At 51.5% G+C, this 23,663-nt stretch overlaps 6 protein-coding genes across 6 annotated transcripts; 3 read left to right on the top strand and 3 right to left on the bottom strand.

The window, feature by feature from the left end:
- Window positions 1-131: 131 nt before the first annotated feature.
- On the top strand, window positions 132-1,322 carry BROUX77_000254 (uncharacterized protein; the record flags this gene model as incomplete). The annotated part of the gene is made up of 2 exons (XM_073747089.1): window positions 132-373; window positions 443-1,322. The coding sequence occupies 2 exons, from the start codon at window positions 132-134 to the stop codon at window positions 1,320-1,322; spliced, it is 1,122 nt and encodes a 373-aa protein (XP_073608491.1).
- A 2,813-nt stretch (window positions 1,323-4,135) lies between these two features.
- On the top strand, window positions 4,136-9,330 carry BROUX77_000253 (uncharacterized protein; the record flags this gene model as incomplete). Its single annotated transcript, XM_073747078.1, has 4 exons — window positions 4,136-4,555; window positions 4,635-4,683; window positions 4,756-8,311; window positions 8,367-9,330. The coding sequence occupies 4 exons, from the start codon at window positions 4,136-4,138 to the stop codon at window positions 9,328-9,330; spliced, it is 4,989 nt and encodes a 1,662-aa protein (XP_073608490.1).
- Window positions 9,331-10,528: 1,198 nt separating this feature from the next.
- BROUX77_000252 (uncharacterized protein) lies at window positions 10,529-11,672 on the top strand (the record flags this gene model as incomplete). Its single annotated transcript, XM_073747067.1, has 3 exons — window positions 10,529-10,565; window positions 10,948-11,032; window positions 11,225-11,672. 3 exons carry the CDS (start codon window positions 10,529-10,531, stop codon window positions 11,670-11,672), a joined length of 570 nt encoding a protein of 189 aa, XP_073608489.1.
- Window positions 11,673-12,194: 522 nt separating this feature from the next.
- BROUX77_000251 (uncharacterized protein) lies at window positions 12,195-13,643 on the bottom strand (the record flags this gene model as incomplete). Its single annotated transcript, XM_073747056.1, has 1 exon — window positions 12,195-13,643. One exon carries the CDS (start codon window positions 13,641-13,643, stop codon window positions 12,195-12,197), a length of 1,449 nt encoding a protein of 482 aa, XP_073608488.1.
- A 401-nt stretch (window positions 13,644-14,044) lies between these two features.
- BROUX77_000250 (uncharacterized protein) lies at window positions 14,045-15,723 on the bottom strand (the record flags this gene model as incomplete). The annotated part of the gene is made up of 4 exons (XM_073747045.1): window positions 14,045-14,560; window positions 14,631-15,039; window positions 15,111-15,243; window positions 15,312-15,723. 4 exons carry the CDS (start codon window positions 15,721-15,723, stop codon window positions 14,045-14,047), a joined length of 1,470 nt encoding a protein of 489 aa, XP_073608487.1.
- Window positions 15,724-18,038: 2,315 nt separating this feature from the next.
- BROUX77_000249 (uncharacterized protein) lies at window positions 18,039-22,436 on the bottom strand (the record flags this gene model as incomplete). The annotated part of the gene is made up of 3 exons (XM_073747033.1): window positions 18,039-20,093; window positions 20,151-21,948; window positions 22,009-22,436. 3 exons carry the CDS (start codon window positions 22,434-22,436, stop codon window positions 18,039-18,041), a joined length of 4,281 nt encoding a protein of 1,426 aa, XP_073608486.1.
- Window positions 22,437-23,663: the final 1,227 nt, after the last annotated feature.

The raw sequence follows: 23,663 nt of genomic DNA, 5'->3' as shown, positions 1-23,663 counted from the left end.
CAGCGCTTACACATGACAACAGTCTCTAAAAATCTGTGGTACCTTGTACCAAACAACGACAAACCATTCTGACACAATTGTGCACTACTTTTATTTTTCTCACATGCGTTGACTTGCGCCCGTGACAGACAATGACCATACAGACAAAGCCCATCCCTCCAAATTACTGCGTCTATGTCTTGCGCTCCTCGGTCAAGCCAGCGACGGCCCAGCCATACATTGGCTCAACGCCCAATCCGACCAGGCGTCTGAGCCAGCACAATGGCCTCGTTAAGGGCGGCGCGTCACGCACTTCTAAAAGCAGCCTGCGGCCGTGGGAGATGGTGTTTATCGTTTCGGGTTTCCCAAGCATGATAGGCGCTTTAAAGTTTGAGTGAGTATGCCTCGATTCCCCCTCAGACTAGGGTTATGTTTGTTGCGCACACAGCTGACTGTGCCACAGGTGGGCATTGAACAACCCGCATCTATCGCTGCATATCCCACAGGACGAACGCATTTCAGTCTCGACGGCGCGTAAGCGCGGCGGCATGCCCAAAAGACCACGGGCGACGATACCTTCGATTCTGGCAAACGTGCACCTCCTTTTGCGCGTGCCCAGTTTCTCGCGATGGCCTTTGGCTATCAACATCTTCAAGCCAGAGGTGTACTCCACATGGCAGAAAGCCTGCGTAAATGCCATGGTGCCGCTGCGGCACTCGCTGCAGATCCGGACAGACTTTTCAGCGCCGACGCCGCCTGCGATCTTGGGCGTTGAAGAGGCAGATACATCGGTCGACATGTTTGGCGCGGAGGACGACAGGGCGGATAACGAGGACGACAGCTCGGCGGTAGCAGAAAAGCCGAAAGCTGGCATTCAGGGAATACCCATAGATTATAAGGCGCTGAAAGACTACGCCGAAAAGACACGGGCCATCTTTGAGTTTGAGCGCCAGGGGTGCTGTGTGTTCTGCAAGACGAAGATGGAGATTGGCTGCGGGATGTACGTTGTTTGCTCTGGCACTACTTGCGAGGCGGTCGGCCACCTAGACTGTTGGGCGAAGCATGGCCTTTCGACAGCGTCGCGATCGGCCGATAGAGAGAAGGGGACAGCCGTGATTCCAGTCGAGGTGCAGTGTCCAGAATGTAGAGAGACAGCTAGCTGGGGAGACCTGATGAAGGAGCTGAGCCTGCGAGTGCGAGGGGTCAAGGAAGTTGACAAGCTGCTTAAGAAGAAGCGTGTTGCAAAGGCAAAGACCAAGGCCAAGACGACCAAGCAGAAGGCGGAGGAGGAGGGAACAGTAGCGGCAGTGACAGCATCAGCAACAGTTCAAAGCGCAGCATAGCGGCGATGTCAACCAATGAGTCTGGTTAGAGGCTTGTGGTAGACATGGAGAGTGCAAGGCTATGTTTTGAATACGGTTATCGAGTTGAATGGCACATAGAGGGCACCCTCCAACAGATGGAGGTGCTTGTATGTGACGATGAGGTGAGGTTGATTAAATGGATAAATTCTGGCTTGAGAAGAGGGAGGTGGGGGTAGCCCTGGCGCCCAGGCCCTGCTGCTATTGGCTAGCGCACCAGGGAAGTGGGCTCCTGCTGTATAAGATTGAAATTAATCAGCCAGGGTTTAGCAGGCGTTTGATCTTTCTGGTGATGCGTTTCTTTGAAGAAAGCCTGGAGCGCTATCGCCGAGCAATGTGGCATATACGGGGTATTATATAGGCCGAGGACCAAAGCGAATTCGCCCGCATAGGATGGCATTTGTTGCAAATATCTATCCTACGACGGCGAGAGGAGGTTGATGAGCTGAGTCCATGGCCGAGTCGCAGTTCAGGGATGCTTTATAGCGCCATGTTTGTTATGCAAAGGACATGTGATTTGCAATGGCACAGGTAGCTACAAGTATAACAGCCTGCAGAGTACCGAGTGCAGATAGAGTGCAGATAGAGTGCAGAGTGCAGAGTGCAGAGTGCAGAGTGCAGCGTGCATTGGCTCTGCATGAGCCTTCCGTTTTACACATGGGACGGCCCTTACGCCATAGAGCTAGCTGGCTAGAGGCCGGCAGCGTTGATGGCCCCGGGCACATGGCATGGCGCGGGCTATCATATCAATCAGAGCTCTGGTCTGGGACTCGGCCAAGGCACTTTGATAATGTGTAAGTTGCCGGTGTACCAGGAAATGTGCCGTGTGACATGGAGTCGTGAGCCTGGTTGCACCACAAGCAGCTTCTGGATCAGGGAACCTACGCTGGCGACGAGCAAGACACTGAACCAAATCGGAGCCCTTCACCAAGTGCACAGCTGCTTCTTTCAATGCTTTTCCGGATTGATAGCCTTGCTCCTTGACCAGCGTGACGATGTGCAGGCAAACTTGGACAATGGGCGTCGCAGCGTGGATGGCGCACAGTCGGTTCTGTTGGACTGCGCACTGTGAGGTACTTGCAGGGTGGGTACACGAGCATGGCTCTGTAAAGTCTAGGCCTAGAGTGGAGCTGATGGTGCGAGTTATTATGCCTACCATGTATCCAGGTAACTTGTCAAGCCAAGGCATAGTCAGCTATGTCAAAACCAACACCACCGTGATGTCACCGAGGCGAAGAGGCGCCATATGGCGAAAACGAGCGCAGCCGACGATTTCTGTTGCTGCAAAGGGCGTAAGGCGCAGACGTTGCAATGCCGGAAAGCTGAATATGGGCAGGCCTCCTCGGCAGTGGCTTCTACGATGTGTATCTTGTAGTATGTAGCTGCCGACGTCACCGCTCTGTATCAACGGCAACGGCAGTGGTACAACACCACGAGTGTTTCCATGCAAATAGTCGATTCGGCGACTGCCGCCGCAATGGGTCGTTGGTTTAAAGTACAGGGACAGCCTGGCCTGGCTGATCTTTTCTCTACGTGCTGACAAGGTACCCGGGACAGTGCGAAACGCTACGGCTTATAGTAGCACCAGTCCTGGCAGTGGGCACCACCCCCGTCAAGCCCTGCAGGGCCCGTTCAGCGGCCCCGGGATAGGCTGCCAGGCTTTGCAGGCCCTGTAGCACGCTGCGCTCAGTGCCAGTCGTGCTGTATTACAGGCCCCACCAGTGTACCAAGCACCAAGCTACATCAGCACATACAGGGCAAGCTGCTGAGCTCCTCTGGCAGTTTCCTACTGTGACCCGCTCTTCCCTCCGTGATCCCTCACTAACTAACTACCAGGATCCGTTTGCCTTAGCCTCTTTCCTCTTTTCTGTCTTGTTCGTTTGCTCTTTCTTTCTCCTTCAGAAGCCCATGCCAGCCCATTTCCATTTCCATTCCCATCCCATCCCATCCATTCTCATCTTCTCTTCTTTTCCCACATCTTCACCAAACGCGCCGTCGAGTTCGCCCTTCTAGCTCCGCTCTTCTGAATCCTGGCTGTCTGCCTTTTTAGCCACGCCACCGGCTTCTGACTTCTCTTGCTTGTTGCTGCCGCCGGCCCTGCCCGGCCTTCTTATTTTCTGGATAATTTATCGCTCGGCTTGCGACTTGATATTTATTGGCTTGGATGAAGCTTGATTCCCGACCATCGACACCTACATCGACCAACACCTTCATTCTCGGCTCTGGTGTCCTTTGAGCGAGCTGGTATGTCCTCCTTCGCCCTCCCTGCCGCGCATGTGGACAAAAAGATATACACTTTCCGTTTCTGCTCTTTTTTTTCTTCTGTCATAAATCATCATCATCCAGTTGCCAACCGCTGTCGTTGTCTCTCTGTCAATATAATCTAACCTCCATGCTAACTCATCGCCAGACTGTTTCCTCCAACCTTTTATCCTTAACCCTCGCCAAAACGCCCACGACAATCCCTCACTGTGGTCCTTAACCTCCGGTCTCATACAGTCGACTTGCTTTCTCGATCCGTATTGATTTACATAAATATTCGGCGACTGGATGCGCGACCACGACGCTCCACACGGCGTTCCCATTTCGGTCTACTGATCAAATGACTCTGTTGGCGACGTCTCTTCAATCTCTCTAATATTTCCCCCCGACCCGTCTCCATTGTTTGGCACCTCCCACATCTTTTGAACGATCGACAACCTCCCTCTTCGCTCTTTCTACAATCACCAATTACAACCCTTTCCCTCTACGTCGCCCTTTTTCCTACGCTCGACACCACCCACGCAAACATCAACATGGGCTCATCACACGTTGGCGCCACCAACGGCGCTGCAAGCACATCCAACAGTGCCCGCGGCTCCCCAGCCGTCGGCTCATCCACTGGTGCTACGAGTAAATCTTCCAACAGTGCAAAGAACAATTCTGCGTCCACAACGACCGTACCAACCGCCACAACATTGAGCTCCATGAGAAGCCCTCCTCTTGATTTGTCGACCGTTGAGCGCAAGGGTCAGCCAACGGCTGTGCGGGAGCCTGTCATGAAGAAGTCGCGCCCACATGATCTCGAGGAGGCGCCGACATATACGCCTACAGAAGAGGAATGGAAAGATCCCATGGCCTACATGCGCAAAATTTCACCAGAGGCGAGCAAGTATGGCATGTGCAAGATCATTCCACCAGAATCATGGAACCCCGATTTTTCTATTGACACCGAGGTAAGATTTACATGCAGCTCGACGAGGACGACCAAAATGAGACTTGTAAATACTAATATTTTTTCATTTTCTTTTTTAGAGATTCCACTTTCGCACAAGAAAACAAGAGTTGAATTCTGTCGAGGGCAGTAAGTCTTAACTTCCAAGAAACATGCTTGTTAAAGTCATTCGCTGAGCCTCACTACTGACACACGCTCAAGGCACACGGGCAAACTTGACCTACCTGGATGCATTATTCAAATTCCACAAGCAACAGGGCAACAATATCCATCGTCTGCCATATGTTGACAAAAAACCGCTTGATCTTTATAAACTCAAAAAAGCAGTAGAGGCCCGCGGCGGCTTCGACAAAGTCTGCAAGCTGAAGAAATGGGCAGAAATTGGCCGTGATCTGGGATACAGCGGTAAAATCATGTCATCGCTATCAACATCTCTCAAAAACTCTTACCAAAAATGGCTTTGTCCCTACGAAGAATATCTCCGGCTCGCCAAACCTGGCGTTCACCAACAAATTGAACTCGAGTACGGGGGTCCCCTGACCCCTAGCCCAGCTCAAACGCCGGTAAAAAAGTCGACTGCCAACACTCCTGCTGCTGATACCGAGTCCCCTGCCGCTCGTGCTAGCGACACGTTGAATTCAAAAATTAAGCAAGACAACACCGAAGAAGATGGCGATGTTTCCATGACCAACGCACCCTCGCCACGCAAAACAACTGGCTTCAGAGCCATCAATTCTGGCTTTACTGCCGTAAACTCAGGCTTCACGACCGTCAACAAGTCCAACTCCCATAATGACGACACCCAATCGACCCCTCAACGCGCTGCGGGTAGTCCCAAAGCCTCGGCAAAGAACACGCCGTTGTCAGAGGTTAAACGTCGGATGAGTCTCGATAGTGTTGATGGCCAGAAAGACGCAACCGATAAGGAAGATGGCGATACCAGTGGTAGCCGTCGAAGTAAACGCCTGAAGAAGGAAAATGTACCGACAGTCGCTGGGTCTCACATGTCGCTTCTAAGGCCATGTTTGCCCAGAACACACCGCGATGAGAACTCCATCCCTGGTGAGAATTGTGAGACATGCGGAAAAGATGACCTAGTTGAAAGTCTTCTCATCTGTGACTCTTGCGATCACGCTCATCATGGTAGCTGTCTTGACCCGCCTCTGAAGCAGGCCCCCGCCGCAGAATGGAATTGCCCGAGGTGTCTTGTTGGCGATAACCAGTTTGGTTTTGAAGAGGGTGGCCTTTATTCACTCAAACAATTTCAACAAAAGGCATCGGACTTTAAGCAGGGGTATTTCGAAAAGAAAATGCCCATCGATTTGCATTTGGGCTGTGCCCGTCCAGTTACCGAGGAGGATGTCGAGAACGAGTTCTGGCGTCTTGTTGCTGACATTGAGGAAACCGTCGAAGTTGAATACGGTGCTGATATTCATTGTACGACACATGGATCCGGATTCCCGACCATTGAACGTCAGCCTACCAACCCGTATTCGTACGATCCCTGGAACCTCAATGTTCTTCCCCTGGGCCCTGATAGTCTTTTCCGTCATATCAAATCAGACATTTCTGGAATGACAGTTCCTTGGGTATATGTCGGCATGATATTTTCAACCTTTTGCTGGCACAACGAAGACCATTACGCCTACTCGGCGAACTTCCAGCACTTTGGTGCCACCAAGACGTGGTATGGCATTCCCGCATCAGACGCAGAAAAGTTTGAGCAAGCTATGCGTGAAGCTGTTCCTGAGCTTTTCGAGACGCAACCTGATCTCTTATTCCAGCTTGTCACGCTTCTCACTCCAGAGCAACTGAAAAAGGCCGGTGTCAAGGTATATGCCTTGGATCAAAGAGCCGGCCAGCTTGTCATTACTTTCCCGCAGGCATACCATGCTGGCTTTAACCACGGCTTTAATTTCAATGAGGCAGTAAACTTCGCGCCTTGCGACTGGGAGCCCTTTGGCCTTGCCGGTGTCGATCGTTTGCAAGAGTTCCGCCGGCAGCCCTGTTTTTCGCACGACGAGCTCCTCTGGACAGCGGCCGAAGGGAACTCAGGTCATACGCTTAATATCCAAACGGCTAAATGGCTTGCGCCTGCCTTGAAGGTTGTGCAGGGGCGAGAGCTCAAACTGCGGGATAATTTCCTGTCAAAGCACTTGGAATCATCGCCTCATCCCTGCTCACTTAAAGAAGACAGTTCGTCAACCAAGTGCCCACTAAAGTTTGTGGTCGAGGACATCAACCTCCCAGAGGATGAATACGGTTGCGCTCACTGCAAGGCCTTTAGCTATTTTTCCCGGTTCAAGTGTTTGAAATCTGGAAAGGTAGTTTGCCTCAGCCATGCAGGCACTTATCCTTGTTGTGAATCGACTGAGGAGGAGCGTTTCCTAGGCGATGACCATGTGCTTTATTACCGGAAAACTGCTGAAGAAATTGAAGCTGCCTGTCAAAAGGTAGTTGGTAAGGCGTCTGCTCCCGACTACTGGGAGAAAAAATATGCGAAAATGCTCGAGGATGAAACCGTCCCTTCTATCAAGACGCTTCAGAAGCTACTGCACGAGGGTGAGCGCATCCCCCATGACTTGCCTTCGCTACCCCAATTAAAAGAGTTTGTGAATCGTTGCAACCAGTGGATTGAAGAAGCCAACCATTATATCGTGCGCAAACAGCAGATCCGTCGTAAGAGCGATCGTGTTTCTTCCGGAAAGCGGCAATCAGTCGATGAGACAAACACCAAAGAACACCGCGATCTACGAAGCTTCGGCCGGCTGCTACAAGAAGCCAAACGCATTGGGTTTGAATGCCCTGAAATGGAAATGTTGGAAGAGCGTGCAGGTGCTATCAAGCAATACTGTGTCAAGGCTGATGCCTTTCTCAAGGCTGCACAAGGCCCTAGTGCCTTTGCCGAGCAACACATGAGTGGAAATCTCATCCAACAGCTTGAAGACATATTAGAAGAGGGCCGCAATTTCAATGTTGAAATCGAACAAGTAAACAGCCTAGAGCGCGAGCTTGGCAGACTGAGATGGAACGAAAAGGCGCAACAAGACCGAATGCGCGTATTAACTCTGGAGGAAGTCAATGCTCTGATCGATGAAGGCGAGCATCTCAATATTCCCAGATACAACGACCATCTTACCTACTACCGCAACCAGCGTGAGACGGGTGAAAGTTGGGAGAAGAAGGCAACCGAACTCGTCAACGCTGAGAACATTCACTATGCACAGCTGGAGTCGTTATCTACCCAGGTACAGACTCACCGCGTTCCCGTCAATCCGGCCACATTGCTCCGTGTCGATCAGATTTTGTCCAAACAGCGTGAAGCTTATAAGCAGATTGCCGAGATGAATGAACGGGCACAGAGCGATGATGTGCGCGATCGCCCTCGCTATGCCGACGCCCATGAACTTACCAAGCGCCTTGAGGATCTTAACTGCAAGCCAAATGGGTCTGTGGAGCTTGATCGTGAGGTTAAACGGCACGAGGACTGGATGCGGAAGGGAAAGAAGCTTTTTGGAAAAGCGAACGCCCCCCTTCATATTCTCAAAACCCATTTGGAATATGTTTTGGAGCGTAATGTGGACTGCTTCGACATCGTTCATGATAAGCCCAGAGACCCTGCCGAGCCTGCTTCACGTGAACCCAGTCCTGACTCAAAACCTGCTCGTTGGGAGGACCCAGCCAGCCGTGAAGTGTTTTGCATTTGCCGCCGTGTCGAGGCAGGCATGATGATAGAATGTGGCATGTGCCATGAGTGGTAAGTGGTACCCATCAAATTGATGGTCTAGAGACAAGTAATTAACAATAATTAGGTATCACGGGAAATGCCTCAAGATTGCACGAGGTAAAGTCAAGGATGACGAGCAAATGCACTGGTCTTGCCCGATCTGCGACCACCGTGTCAAAATTCCCCGAGATGCCGCCCGGCCGAAGCTTGAGGATCTTGTTGCGTGGCGTGACGAGATCCCCCATCTGCCCTTCCAGCCCGATGAGGAGGAACTGCTCAACAAGATTATCGAGAACGCGTCAACATTCAGAGAACATATCTCGGGCTACATCAATCCGGCCATGTCATCACATGCGGAAGCAGAAACACAACGGTTCTACTTGCGCAAGGTTGAGGGTGCCGAGGTTCTCCTGGTCCGGGAAACCAACTTCCTACGCCAAGAGCTCTACAAGTGGTGCCACATTGCGCCAGAGCCACCAACACTCATTGAAGAGTCCAAAAGCACGCGCAAGCCACGGCCGACCAAGCTGCAAAAGATGCTTGCTCTCTATGGTGTCGATGATCCTGATGACCTCCCCGAGTCTGTACGTGGCAAGGCTAGCAGTTTACGTCGTAAACTACGACCTAGCATGCCCCCGACAACCAATGGTTCTTCCGCTACTGCCTCTGGGGCACATGTCAACGATTCATTCTCACCGCAGAACACGCAACACTATAATCAGAAATCAGCTGCGGGCTCCTCGTCACACACCCAAAGCATGATGGAAGACGGCGACCATGACCACATGTCGCTCGAGGAGCGCTTGCTCCACGACATCCCGACGGGTCTCGAGTTCAACATCGAGCAGGACAAGAGAAAGGCGCTGGATGCATTGGCGCGCACACCACTCGGCCGGGAGAAGGCGGTGAGTTTGTTTGGCCCAGATGCATGGGCGGGTGCCCAGCCACTCTCGGGTCCAGAGCCTTTGCGGCCCGGGCCAAGCGGGATTCGCGATAGTATAGAGGCGACGGGCAACCGGTCGGCAATCAACAGCCTTTTGGATCATTGACTGTGACTAAGAGGCTGGGCGACTTGATGTTTTTTTGTCGGATTGTTCCTTTTTTTCTTCTTCTTCTTTTGCTTTTAAAATTACCACGATATATTCTTTCTCTTTCTCGACATTTCTTTTTGTTTAGTCCTTTCTTCTTTGCAGCAGATTCTTTTTTTCTTCTCCGCCTTGACGAGGATTGTGTGGGTGGACTCAGTTGGAGTGGATGAGATTCCCTAGTTTTCTGTCTTGTTGATACTCTTCTATCTTGATTTTTCTTTGCGCGGTGGAGGTTTATATGAATGATCAGTATTTTTTTCTTTATTTTCCAAAACAATTGTGTTTGTGTTTTTGGATTGAAAAACAATGTTCGTCCCAAGTAGAACTGGCGTTGTACATAAGTCGCACGAGGTGAGAATCAAGACACACACACGTTACAGCAAAAACATGCTCACAGAGGGGTTTGTTTCTTGATGGAATGTAGATCGCGGCAATGAAACGACAGCCAGATGCAAATTTGTTTCCGGAAATCGTGATCAAACTACGGATCGCTTTTATCTATGGTACCTGTTTAAAGGCGAGAGAATAACCAAAATGGCCCAGCCGCCATTGGCGCCACAAGATCGATGGTCCGCGGTCAAAACGACAGCAAGACCGGTCCAGTGCAGCTCCGGCAGCCGGAATCTCCTCTCAAGGCCCATGAAGTAGAAAAAGAAGAAGAAGAAGAATGGAAGCGAGAAAGCGAAATTCTGCGCCTTTTGAAGGGCGGCAGGGGCCACCCGGGTGGGTTCTGGGGTGTGGAGACAATGGTGGATACGCACGTGACTCTCCACTTTCTCTTCCAAGGGCGCGCCGACAGGTGCTGGCGCAGGGAGACAGTAAGCCGACAGCTGGTGTCTAGCTTGTGACGGCTGGCGAGCACAGGTGCGGCAATCAGACTGAAGTGGAGCCGATGAGATTCTAGTAATCTAGCGGCGGTGATTGGTTGTTCTGGGCCGAGGAAATCGGGTTGGTTTGGGCTTTTGGGGGGGAAGGACTTGGGCCAAGCTCAAGAAGGCGAGAGGGAACGTGATCGTGAGCAAAAGAGTTCTGCGACTTTGAAAAAAAAAAAGAGAAAAATATCTGGGGGTTTTCTTATTCTGCCTTCTTTAGACTTTGTTCTTGCTCAATCGAGTCTCTTCTCAAGTTTCTCTTTTTCTTCGTTTGACCGATTCTCACAATGGCTGCTCCGCGGATGGGACTGACGGCTCTGCGCGGTGAGTTTTTCCTCATTCCCACTGATGTTTTTTTCTTTTCTTTTCGGGTGCTTCGAACTGTACATCGACTCGACTTACCTTGGCGCGTCACGGCGGTAGCGGAGGACAAAAATAAACCCCACGGGGAATCGGATACGCTGCTTCGAGATACGCTGCTCTCCCATCAAAGGCCGACTGCCCCGGTTCCGAGCTACGGCTGCGCGGGCGGCCTGCAGGCGTGACGGCTTGCCGCCCAGCCCGGCTCCGGTGTCTGCGCTTTGCCGTTTCGGGCTTTTCATTTTGCTGGCTTGGCGCTGGGTGCTTGTGTGCTTTTCCAGTGGCCGAGAGTAGTCCCGGGCCCTCGTTGAACTGCTGTAGCTAACGTCCCGTCTTCTGTTGATAGCTTCCATGCGCCCTAGCCTGGGCCTGACCCAGAACCGCCTGCCCCAGATCATGCTGGCTGCTGCCATGTCGACTTCGTCTTCTCGGTGAGTTTCCCTGTGCTTACGGCCTGCTGGCTGATACACCTTTTGTTTTTTGACACATGCGCTGCCGGGTCCCAGGTTCCGGAGCCTAGCTCTCCCCGACCCCAACGATATATCCGAGACCCTCGGCCCGTCCCCTGGGCTTTGCAGCCATCACATGCTTTTCCCAATGGCTAACCGTCTCTCTGGCCGCAGCCCCTCCGCCATTGTCGAAAAGACCTCCATTGCGCAGAACCAGGAGCTTCTCGCCAGCCAGCGCTTGCACCGCCCCGTCTCGCCCCATCTGGCCGTCTACAGCCCGAAGCAAACCTTCTTCACGCCGTCCATCTGGCACCGCATGACGGGCAGCATCCTGTCGGGCTCGCTGTATGCCTTCAGCACGGCCTACCTGGCTGCTCCGCTCTTTGGCTGGCACCTTGAGTCGGCGTCGCTGGTGGCCTTTGCCGCTGGCCTGCCGCTTGTGGTTAAGGGCGGCCTCAAGTTTTTCTTTGGCTTCCCCTTTGTCTTCCACTTCATCAACGGCATCAGACATCTGTCGTATGACGTGCTTCTCGGCTTCTCCAAGGCCCAGATCAAGAAGTACGACGTGCTCATCTGGTCGTCTTCGACCGTGGTTGCCGCCTACCTGGCCTTCCTGTACTAAGCACTGACAGAGACACCTGTATTCTGTCAGCCTTCTCCTAAACTCTCTCTAGTCATTTTCTTCTTTTCTCTTCCCTTCTACCCATTTCTGCCGTTTTTGCTGTTCTTTTGTCACCTGGTCGGGGCCGTTGTAACTTAGATTTCAAAAAAGGTAGCCAAGCCAAGCTTCACAGGACGATGCCATGGCTGCTTTTTCCCTTCAAATATTGCTCTTTTTTTTCTTTTTTTCTCTAAACACAAAACAGGAAAAAAAAAACCTAAACGACATCAGGAGAGAAGTCAATATGTATATGTATACGCCGTCCCAATCGTAGAATGTAGCAGTACTCCAATAGCAAGATTTCCCACGCCAAGCAACGCCCAAGTTAATCCCCCAAACAAGCCAAAACAAACAAGTCCAGCGCAGGGGAAGGCGGTCCAAAGCAGATGCCTAGAGAGAAAGGGAACGCCGCTTTCTTCCGGGACGCCGTGAGCCTCTATCCTTCCCTCTACCAATATCTTATTCCCACTATCAATTCCCTCTCTACTCAATGTACCGCGCATCGAGGACTAGCTTGTTTAGTCGATGGTTGTCCAGATTCAGAATGCGCTCGCCAATGTTCTTCCCGAGGAACTCCACCATTTCTGCAGCCTCTGCCTCCGAGCCGCCAGCGCCGTTGATCTCGACAGTCGTCTCAGACCCACCAATCGACGCCACCGCCTGCACAATAGCGCCCAGGAGCATTTCGTAGTCAATACTGCGCTCGCCCACTCTTTCCTTGAGCGGCACGAGCACAGCCGCGTCAAAGTCCTTGAGCGTCTTGACAACCAGGATGCGGATAGACTCAGGCCCGCCGGCCGCAGCTAGTCCGAGAATGGCGCCGTACAGCACAGCGACGGGCTTGCTCGGGTCTAGAAAGTACTTGAGGCATGTGCGCGTCAGCTTTGGGCGCAGCAGGTGGTTGGACGTGGCGTAGCGCGCGGCCAGCTTGCCGACGAGCGATGCGGCGAACTCGCGCAGCTGATACTGCGTGCGCGTGCTCTCGGGCGAGTCGTCGGCGCCGAGCTTGCGCGCCATCAGGCACGTCAGTACGGGCGACGAGATGGGGCTAGCATAGGGGTCGAGGAAGAGCGAAGTGTTGGAGATGAGCGCGCTAGTCAGCTCCATCATCTGCCTCAGCACAAACAGGTCGTCGAGCCGGTGCGTCACCTGGTTGGCTATGTAGTTGATAAAGTATGGCACCAGCTGGTGCAGGCCCGGGTCGTCGCGGACCGACGCGAGCGCGGCCTGGCGCAGCCGCTCGACCTCCTCGTCGGGCGTTTCGTCCAGTACGGCTGCCTGGATCTTGTCAAAGTACAAGACCATTTCCTTGCTGATGACGTGCTTGACAGACGGCTTGAGCGGTGCGCCGTCGTTGCCGGCCAGCGCCGAGAGCGCGGGGTTTGCGCCTGTGCCCTTGGGCACGAGCTCGTGCGAGCGCGATTCGGAGAAGACGGGGTTTTGTGGGATGGCGGGCTGAACGCCCTCGATGGCGAGCCAATGGGCTGTGAGCAGAGAGCTGGCGTTAGCGTGAGATTGTGTATCAGGCGAGGCAGCAGGCTTACCAGTAAACATTACATCGCGGGGCACTTTGGGTAGAGGGGCGTTGACCAGCTTCTCAAAGTCGACTTCTTCGTCTTCGACATAGTACAGCGGCTGGCCAGGTCCCAGACTCGCTTCTCCATAGCGCAGCGGTCGAGTGGAGTCATAGCCATAAAGAGGTTCCACATCCAGGACTTTGAGCGCCATGGAGACATCGTTCACAGTCAGCGACGTCCGCCCGCAGGCGCGCATAAAGCGCAGAGCCTCAACCGTCACCTGACCCAGGCGGTACTCGGTGTCCTGGGTGAGTGTGCGCAGAGCCTCTTCGCCAATGTTGGAGATACCGACGGACTCGGCCACGTCACGGACGTTTTCGGGGTTCCACAGCAGCTTGGGTTCGTCGGCTGCCATTGTGGCGGGCGTTTGGGGGGAGTCGAGTATCAGTTGAGGATCGAGGCGGGCCGTGGATTTATCGAAGGGGCGGTGGGGGGGGGGCTTCTTCAGGGAGACTCGGAAGCCGGAGATCTGGTCGCTATCGAAATCGCGGTCGGCTTAGGCTAAGCTTTATCGGCGCGCAAAAACAAAAGCGGGTGAATCAATTAGTCGCCGTCTCACCAGCTGCAGTGAGGTTGGAGGTTGAAAGTGGAATTGACGTCGCAAGGCTGGTACGGAAGGCTGTCTAGATAATTAAAGTGGGGCACATCAACTTGAGCTTCACGGCTTGTGATTTGGTGCTGGGAAATTCCGTGTAACTAACATGCGCTCTTGAATAATGCTGCAACTAAATGACAATATCTAAAAACTCCTTCTTTTTAAGGCTGTATCTCGCTGACCTCCTCTTGGGCCACCTCTTCTATTGTCTCCTCAGACACTCCAATATTGCTCACAATCACCAGCGCTCCTACGTACAGTCCAGCTGCTAATAAAAACGGGAGCCCAACCCAGGAGCCACCCATCTTGAGCCCTAGGCGGTAAAGAGCGCCCATGACAGGGCTTGCCAGCACAATTCCAATGCTCTCCAGGAAACCAATAACAGAGTAGAGCACCGCGTTGTTGTGGGGGACCATTGACGTCATAAGTCCACGCACAAAAATCGAATACCCAAAGCCAAAGGCTGACAGCGCCACGCCGCCAAAGAGGAACACTGACTGCGAGGCCCGGGCTACTACACAAATGCCGATGATCTTAAATACCATACTGACGCGTGCTAGAATCAGGTCCTTGGTGCGTGGGCCGACGATCCCGAGGAGCAGGTTGGTGGCTGTGGGCAGAATCAAAAGAAGTAATGCCAGGCTGCACGCCGATTGGACAGAGACCAAGAGACCGGCCTAGAACCAGTAGTGTTAGAATGAGCGGGTACACTCAGTGATTGTCAAATACCGCAAATTCCCGACTTACCTTGCCCCAAGACCACTCGAACTTGTTTGTTACAAACTGCAACAGCACCACCTGCGAGTCTCCAAACGTTACCAACACGGTACTAATCAGCATGAGCCCGACCTGGCGCTCGCGGGTCGCCAGCAGATGCAGAAACTCGCGGCATCTATTCAGATCAGTCCTAGCCGAAGCTAGAAAGTCCTGTAAATGGGTCGACGTCGGTTCTGGTTTCACAGCTGGCTCTGGCGCTAGGTCCTCCGGTGGCCGGGTTTCTGGCATACAATAGCCAAAAACACTCAACATGGCCATGATAAAAATGCCAGTGTAGATGGACACCCATGTACCGATGCGCACGAGGTAGAATGTTATGCCGCCTCCGATTAGACTGCCGCTCATGAGAGAAGCGCCGAGGTACGAAAAGGCCATGGACCTAGAATGGAAGCGTTAGAACGGGATGAATTTTGGGGACCAATGGGTCTAGTCGGCGCGGCTTCATCGCACCTTTCGGAAGGATTGCAAACATCAGCTACGATTGTGTACAACATTGTTGGAAACATGGCAATTCCACCACCCAAGAATCCAAACAACGAGCAGGTCCATATTAGTCGAAGGTTAACTACTCCGGGGAAAGCACCTAGTTGTAGGGTTAGCCGCATTCCAGTTGTGCTTTTGACGGTTCTCCTGTATTCCCCCTAAACTCACAAATAGCAGCAACACAGATGTTTGTCAGTGTCACACCCAGCAAAGAAGTGCCGAGTACCAGATTTCTCCCGTACCGATCGGCAGCTAGACCACACGGGACCGACATAATCAGACACGGTATCAGCCCAAACACAACAGCCCACGACTGAATCACAGAGAGCTCATCCTGCACCACGGGGTCCTTGCAGTGCTCCACCATCCCCGTTGTCATCATGGTACGGCAAAGAAACTCCTCCTGTGCCTGGACCAGGGACGTGCTCATGATCGTCAGATCCGTCATGGTAATCAGCATGAACAAGCAGCACAAGCCCACAATCAAGACCCGCCGCGGATGCCGCTGGCCGCTGGGATTCTGGGGTGCACCATCGGCTGTGGTGCTGCCAAGGAGGGGCTCGTGTTCCGAGGGGCTCATGGTGCTGCTGTGGCCAAGGGAGAACGCAGAGGGAGAGGTTTCGAGTAAGACAGCCGCCCGCTCCAGACTTTGTGGCTTCCGAGGGGCCACCGGCAGAGGTGAAAATGACTCGTTCTACCGGCACCACGTCATAAAAAAAGAGGCCCGTTAGCCGTGGGGGTTTTCAGAAAACAAACAAAAAAGAAAACGCAACGCTTTGAGACAAAAAAAGCCAAAACAGGCAGACAAAAGAGCGATGAAGCTACAAGTAGCAGAGAGAAAGTAGATGGAGAGAAAGTTGGCTAGTCTACAGTAACAAGAGTGGTTTTCTTTATCAATCGGCTGCAAAGGGGAAGAACCCGGGATAAAAAGGGTTTTCTTTTCGAGAAAACTAGCCGAACGCTGGTCTTATCAATCTGTCTTTTGATGGCTCACCCGCACGGTAGAAACAGCCAAGGCGGGAGACGCCGAAACAGACTGGCTTCTGCGCTAAGGAAGCCTTAAACCTTGACTCAACGGAGAAAGCGTGGTTGAAAAGGAGGGGAGGGGGGCGATCTATAGGGTTTGCAGGTCAGGAAGAGACTAGCGGCAGAGTTTTTGTCCATCTTCAACGGAACAGTTAGTAAATGGAAACGGGCCGGTGTAGACCGGCAGCCTTCTTGAGCGAGCGCATTGAAACGATTGTTGTTGAACTCAAGATTGATCTGATAACCAAGTCTCTTCCGATCTGATAATGGCATGCCGATACTCGAGAAACGGTGCTTACATAATAACATCGGTAGTTTCCCAGTGTTTGCGGCGTCGAGTCTGGCTTTGATGCCGAAGAGTCCGGCAGCTACTCTATCTGTAATCAGTTCCCATGGTCCTCGTGGAAATATGATTGGCCCATGGGGCTTTGAGCTCTGCAGTATCCTAATCCCACAAAGGCAACAGCCTGCTCCAACCAGTAAACCAATGTCAGTTTCTCTCTCTTCACCAACACGGCTTGTGATTTACATAGGCAATTATCTGCCCATTTATTTTAGTTACATGTAATTCTGTTTCCGAGCAAAGACGTCTGGATCATCCAAAGTTTGTATCGTAATATGTGCTGAGTTTTCAAGGCGAGTTTGGATGTACAGTATGACCCGAGCACCTGTACCAAAACCTGCAATTGCAATTGGGCATAGTTGCTGTTGGCTCGAACTGTCAGTCTCACACTCGAGTGACCTGACACGGCTCATTCAGAGATGCTCCGTATTCACTGATACACATGAATAGTTGAGTCATGCGCCCTTGAACAAGTGACAGCGGAGAAAGTTGGTGTTGGTGTCAGCATCGCAGGCGCGTGTGGCTTATTCGCAAAGCGGGTCTCACTTGGCTTACGATACATAAATTCAAGTGGTTAATTAATTACATGTGTGTACAAAATGTTTCTGTCAGAACGACGATGGCGGTTGATGAAAACCGAGAGGCGATAACTGTAGCTGTGTAACCTAAACTTGTGCTGGGACTCTGAAAGAAGAACATGATTGCTTGAGAAAAAAACCAAGTAAGGATCAAAAAGATAAAAACTTACACAAACATTGGGCATGAAATTATAGGGTCATAGTGTGTTCAGTCAAGCAGCCGGATAATAACGCATGGAAAACGGCCACTCAGTTTCCAAATCGTAGGATGCAACGCTGGCTATGGCCATCAGCGGCATCCACCGAATGGAACTGCTCTAGCGATATGCGGAGCGAAACAATACAGGCATGGGGTGCAAAATGAAGAGCCAGAATGTTGTCCAAAAAGTCGGTGGTTCTGTTGGTTTCGGCTGTTGCAGGGATGTAACTCTATGCCGTGAAAAGTATCACGATGGTGTAGTTGCTCACTATCTTGCGTGCTATCTTGTGGCTTCACTGACGTCATAACGCACCCTCGAAAAGCATAGCATAGCTCTAAGTCAGGTACTATACCGTCTAGTGCCCCACTAACTACGCATTTAGGGGCTAAGCTATGTGCTGTTCATAACTTAATGTCGTTCTATGATAGAGGGGCGTATAGTTTTGGAAATCGTTGTCCTCTCTTTCTCTATCTAGAATCTATCCTCGCACTTTCCGTCCCCTTTATACTCTTCCTATCTCATGCATGGGTCTTCCTGGTCAAGTACATCACACATGGTCACGTGAAGTCCTTGTGCCCTTAACCTCAACTTGAACTTGACCTCCAGAATATTACGTGAAGATCACGACGAAAGCAACATGTACATAGTAGAGATGCGGAAATAAACCAAAGAAACAATCAAAGCATGAGCTGACCTAAATCGCAACTACCCCATAACGTAAACCGCCCATGAAAAATAAGACAATTATCTATTTCAAAAACTTCAAAGTCGCAAATCTCATGATGATCATCCTCCCTGATTGCGTTCCAAGCACCACCATAGATCCGCTGACCATCGAACGATGCCCGCGAAATGGAACGGGAAGCCAGAATATCGGGTTGCCTTGCCATGTGATCCAGCAGTTATCCCGGCTGATTCCAATACCGTCCTGGCTGTGGGCCAGCTGCAGAGCGTCTGTCTGGCCAGATGAAGGCTCACTGTGGAGAATCAAGGACCCATAATCAGTGAACAGACAGGAAGCCGACGCGTCGAATTCCAGGTGAAAGGTCCTGGAAGCCTGTAGGGATTGAGAGCAAGTGCCGTTGTCGCAACGCCAGATGCGCACCTCGTTGTTATTCGACGCTGACGCGAGAAGCGTGCCATCGGCCGAGAACCCCAGCGCTGTTATCCTGCTCACCCCGTGACTCAACTCATGTACGCACACGTTGTCGGCCCGGCGCCAGAGCCGCACCGTGTTGTCGCCTGAAGCAAAAGCGACAAACTCCCCATCCGCTGAAATGGCCAAGCAGGATACCCAGCCACCTTGGCTCATAAATTCCTGGATACAGCTGCCATCGGCACAGTTCCAGAGCCGAATTGAGTTGTCGTATGAAGAGGAAGCCAAAAGTGTGCCGTCGGACGAGAAGACGACAAAGGCTACCCCGCCGCTATGCCCCTTGAGCTCTTGCACACAAGAGCCATCAGAACTGCGCCAGAGTTGTACCACATGTTTATTTGAGGCTGAGGCCACCAACGCACCGTCAGGCGAAACGGCCACTGCTATTACCTGATCCTTGTGGTTATCTAGCACTCTCTGGCAGCTGCCATCGTCGCTGTTCCAGAGTCTGACTGCCGTATCCTCTGAGCACGAGGCTATAATCTTGCCTGCGGGTGAATAGGCTATTGAACGTATCCAGCCCTTGTGGCCCTTGGCCTCTCCAACAGGGATATCAACATCGATTTGCCAGAGCCGCACTGTCGTATCGTATGATGCCGAAGCTATGCAAAGGCCGTCGGGTGAAAAGACAGCCGACGCTACCCAGTCGCCATGACCCCTTAATTCCTGCACACAGGCTCCGTCATCGTGATTCCACAGCCGGACTATGTGATCATCCGAAGCTGATGCCACGAGTGTGCCGTCGGGTGAAAAGGCTACCGAGTTCAACGGACCTTCACTTCCACTCAGCTCCTTGATGCATACGCCTTCTTCAATAGACCACAGCCGGACCGATCTATCATTTGAGGCGGATGCTACATGCATAAGATCAGGAGAGATGGCTACTGAGGTTACTTGGTCTTGGTGGCCGTACATTTCTCGAAAACAGGTTCCATCGGTGGTGTGCCAGACCCGAACGGACTGGTCACCTGAACCTGAGGCTATGAATTCGCCATCCGACGAAAAGACTACGGATGTGATCCATTCGTCATGGCCCCTGAGAATCTGTACACAGGTGCCATTGTCATCGCCAATTTTCCACAGTCGGAGAGTTTCATCTCCCGAGCCAGAGACCAGATGTGTCCCATTCGGCGAAAACGCTACCGCTTTCACCTGGTCCTCATGGCCCTCCAAGTGCTGAACAGGGGTACCATCATCAGTGCGCCACAGCCATATCGAAAAGTCATTCGAAGCTGAAGCCAGAAATTGACCGTCGGGCGAGAAGGCGACTGCGTTTACCTGCCCCTTGTGTCCCTTGAGCTCCCGCGCACAGGAGCCGTCATCGGTGCGCCAAAGCCGGACCGTCTTGTCTTTTGACGCTGAAGCCACAATTTTTCCGTTGGGCGAAAAAACAACAGAAGATACTCGGTCCTGGTGGCCTTCCAGGATTTGTTGGCATTGGTCCCAATGATCTTCTGGCTCGGGTGGCAGGGTTAACCACCGTGACATGCCGCTTGCAAAGGCTTGTCGGACTGGGCTGATGTTGGGCGCAAAGGCAATGGCGGATAAGTAAATCTGAAGGGGTGTAGTGGTGATGACTGAGAGGTTGGTTTGTATCAGCCGTAAACCATCCTCAACAAACTCCCGCAAACCTTCAGTTTCCCCCTCCTGTCGACTGTTAGCTTGTTTCTTCCCCGGCGTTTCCAATAATTAATGGACACTCACACTTAGGATTAACAACAACGCCTTCATAATCCTGAGACTCTCTGAAGCTCTTCCAAAAAGACTCAAGGCCTCTAGCCAGTGGAGGAAGTGTTGTCGGAGAAACACGCCAACTTTACTGGTGCCATCGACAATTACTTCACCTTGTTGTAAATGATCGACCCAGTAGAGACAGGCATATTGGACCTCAGGCGGGATGTGGCGTTGTACAGTCTGAGAATCGACGGACGAGCGAGTGGTTCCCGGCCAGTTGAGCCGACAAATGTCTGTGCAGAGGTGCTTGTTCATGATGCGCAAGCACTGGGTAGCCATATTGTGGTGTGTAGCCTTTTCATCCACCCAAAAGTCGTTCTTCTCTTTTTTTACAGGGTCGACTAGAAAGTCACGAAAGGACAAATGGAACAGCCTGACTGGCTGTTCGCTTGATACTGGGATTCTGAGGACTGAATGCAGAGAATCCAGGAGATCGTCAATCACGTCTAGGGGAATGTCGAGCAGCTTTCCCAGCGCTTTTGTGGAGAGGGGGTTGGCTAGAATCACAATAGGCCCAACAATATCGCGGAACTGCTCTATCACCTTCTTCTGTCTATTAAAAGACAGCCCTTTGACCAATCGATTGAGCACTGGCAGATATGTAGCATCTAGTTGCGATGCTTGGCTTTCTGGTTTATATTCAAGGACTTCCCTGAGCTGCCTTTCTGGGTTGCCACACCTCCGGTCCTCAAGGAACCGACAAGTTGTAGCTGCAAAGATGAACAGCGGAATTGCGGTCTTTACAAGAATCTGGATACTTTCATTTCCAGGCCAGTCGAGAGGTAGCTTCCGGGAATCATTTACAGAGGCGTTGTACGCCACTTTGATTCTTTGGAGCTCATATTTCAAGAAAGCCTCGATATCATGCTGAATAATACTAGGAGGTATCTCGTGGAGAATCAGATCCTCGAATGTGCCCTCCACTGCGTTGAAGCCCAGGCGAATGGGGAGTTCCGGTCTGCTGGTAATAAGACATTTCAATTTGAGCTTCAGGCTTTTGTCCTTTGCGCAGGCTGAGAAGAGGTCGATGAGAAGGCTCACGTCCTCATCGCGGTCACACTCGTCAAGCGCGTCAATGACAAATACAAACGACGACACCTTCACGGCATCAAAAGATATTTTAGTAAGCGGTTGTTTGATCAACTTTTCAAACTGCACTCGCGTCGTCTTTGTAGAGATGTTTTTATCCAAGTCGATTGCTGACTTGATGAAGCGCCTGACTTTAGGGTGCATCTCGACGAGCTGGGTTGCGATGGTGGCGACGAATCTAGTTAGGTTTCCACGATCCCCTTCGCCTCTTTTGAAGAAGAAGCTTGACCCAAGCCGACGAGACTCCAAGAACTGGCGGCAGATTGTCCGCGAGATGGTCGACTTTCCCGTGCCAGCCATGCCGTTGAGCCAGAAGAGGGATTTTGCCTCGGGGTCATCCGCCCACTTGTGGATGTCCTTTATGAGGTCTACACGAGTATCCGGTAGGCAAAAGGGATTGTGTTCTTCATCTTGGGAGTTGAACGCTGCTCCGGCTGCTATCTGAAGCTTGTCCAAAGCCGCCTTTTCATCAGCGTTGAGCAGGCGCTGGTCGATTTGCTCGACCTTGTTGTCAACTCGGTCGACGTCTTGGACAATTTTTCTGGTGTCTTCGACAAGTTGTTCGACTTTCATGTCAACTTGGTCGACGCCTTCAACAATTTGCTCGACCTTGATGTCAACTCGGCTGACGCCTTCGACTATGTGCTCGACATTTCTATCCACATCAAGGAGAACTTCACTAAGCGAAAAGTCAGTTTAATGAGTCTAATTTCAATAAAGAGTTCCGAGAAAGTCTCACGCCGTATCCACCTGAAGAGCCAAAGATACTGTTTCTCTGTACCGCTGGATCTCTTGAATCGACGATTCTATCTCGCCACGTTTAAAGGGCCACTTGAGTGCCCGTAGGCCTATCCTGCTCAATGCCTTCTGGGTGGATTTGGGCTCAAGTTTTTGCTTCAGTCCTGAAAGTTTCGTGCCACTGCTTTTCAAGACGTTGTCTAGCTCCCGAGAGCTCTGAAGCCTCTGTCCTTTTGGGCTCGCCACCAGGGTTTCCACTTGCTTGCTGACTCGGTGAAGGTTGTTGACTTCCTCGTAAAGTCGGTTGATATCGTCTTTGGCGTCCTTGACATCTTTGGCGTATTTCATGCAAAGCGAGCCGACTTTGAGAGACAAGTCAATCACAGACAAGATATTGACAGCAACACCGAGTGTCTCTATCCCAGCCATGGTATCGATATCGCCTAGATCGCTAGTGCTTGGCCCTCTCGCTCTCTCTCTTGTGAGAGTAGTGTGTTCATGGAGAGATTAGATGGCTGCAACGTTGGCATTTAAATGAGGAGTTGACAAGGGTTGGCCCATCTCACTATAAGCGGGCGAATTCAGTCTGTGATCGTCTGTTGTAGTATTGATGCAGTCTCATGCACATGGCGTTTGATAATTCAAAGCGATTGGACGAGAACCATGTCAACTGCACGACCCCATGTATAAAAGTATCTGTGCATTTCATCTTGGTGATTTATGGGTTGAGAAAGGCCTTGCAACTCGACGAGGAAGCACGAGGCTTTTGCCTGGTCCATGGTCAGTGTTGCCTTCCATGTTGATGTTGGATCATTGACGTTGGTTTTGACTTTGACAGTGAATCTCAATTCTGTCTGTACTACTTCATATCCGCGTGCAACATTGAATCTTGAGTTTGTCAAAGTGACAAACTGTCACTGTAGTCGTAGCTATAATATAATTTGAAGTTACATATCAAGCATTTGCAAACGTTTAATTCTAGTCAGGAACTAAAAGAAAGCCCAGTATTCACAATAATGAACCCAAGTCTAGACTGATCAAATAGAAGATGGTTGGTTCCCATGTGGTAAAGGGGTTTTGTGACACAAAGATGCTTTCTCATCTTAGGGTTACAGCAGCACCACCCAGCTACTAACCCAGATATCAAAGCAATGGACACACAAATGCAAGTTTTGTCCTATACACGGAGCCTGGATATTTGTCATCTTTGCCGTATCCACCTTGGAGTTACCGATTCAACAAGCCGAGCCTCTTCCTCAATTGGGAATCCATCATCCTTCGGCATCCGCCTCCCAAGGATCTCGTCGTATACAAAAGCGTGGTACGCTTTTGGCGCTCTGGCTATATGTATGAGTGCGAATATCGTACATGTCGTTATCTGAGCTCTATCAAAGTCTCTTGCTTCCATAGAGCTTATACTAAACTTCAGCAAAGGGCCAGCTCTCTCTTCCTAACCCTCGGGCTCTTTGCTCTCACTTCGGATGCATTGCCGTCTTGGGACAAGGGCTTGTCCGAGGTTCCTGCCACAGCCCCGGATTAGAAAGCAAAGTTCCCAAAGCAACTTAGTTGTGGAGAACAGCCCCGCCTTTACGGGGCCTTTCCTATATAGGATTCAAGCTTAGACATCAGGAGCTTGGAGCTCTGACAACATCAACA

Source organism: Berkeleyomyces rouxiae (genome assembly GCF_048999995.1).
Source record: "Berkeleyomyces rouxiae strain 22BRR77 chromosome Unknown BrBRR77_ptg000001l, whole genome shotgun sequence".
Taxonomy (NCBI): domain Eukaryota; kingdom Fungi; phylum Ascomycota; class Sordariomycetes; order Microascales; family Ceratocystidaceae; genus Berkeleyomyces; species Berkeleyomyces rouxiae.
This window is presented reverse-complemented; position numbering and strand designations above follow the sequence as displayed.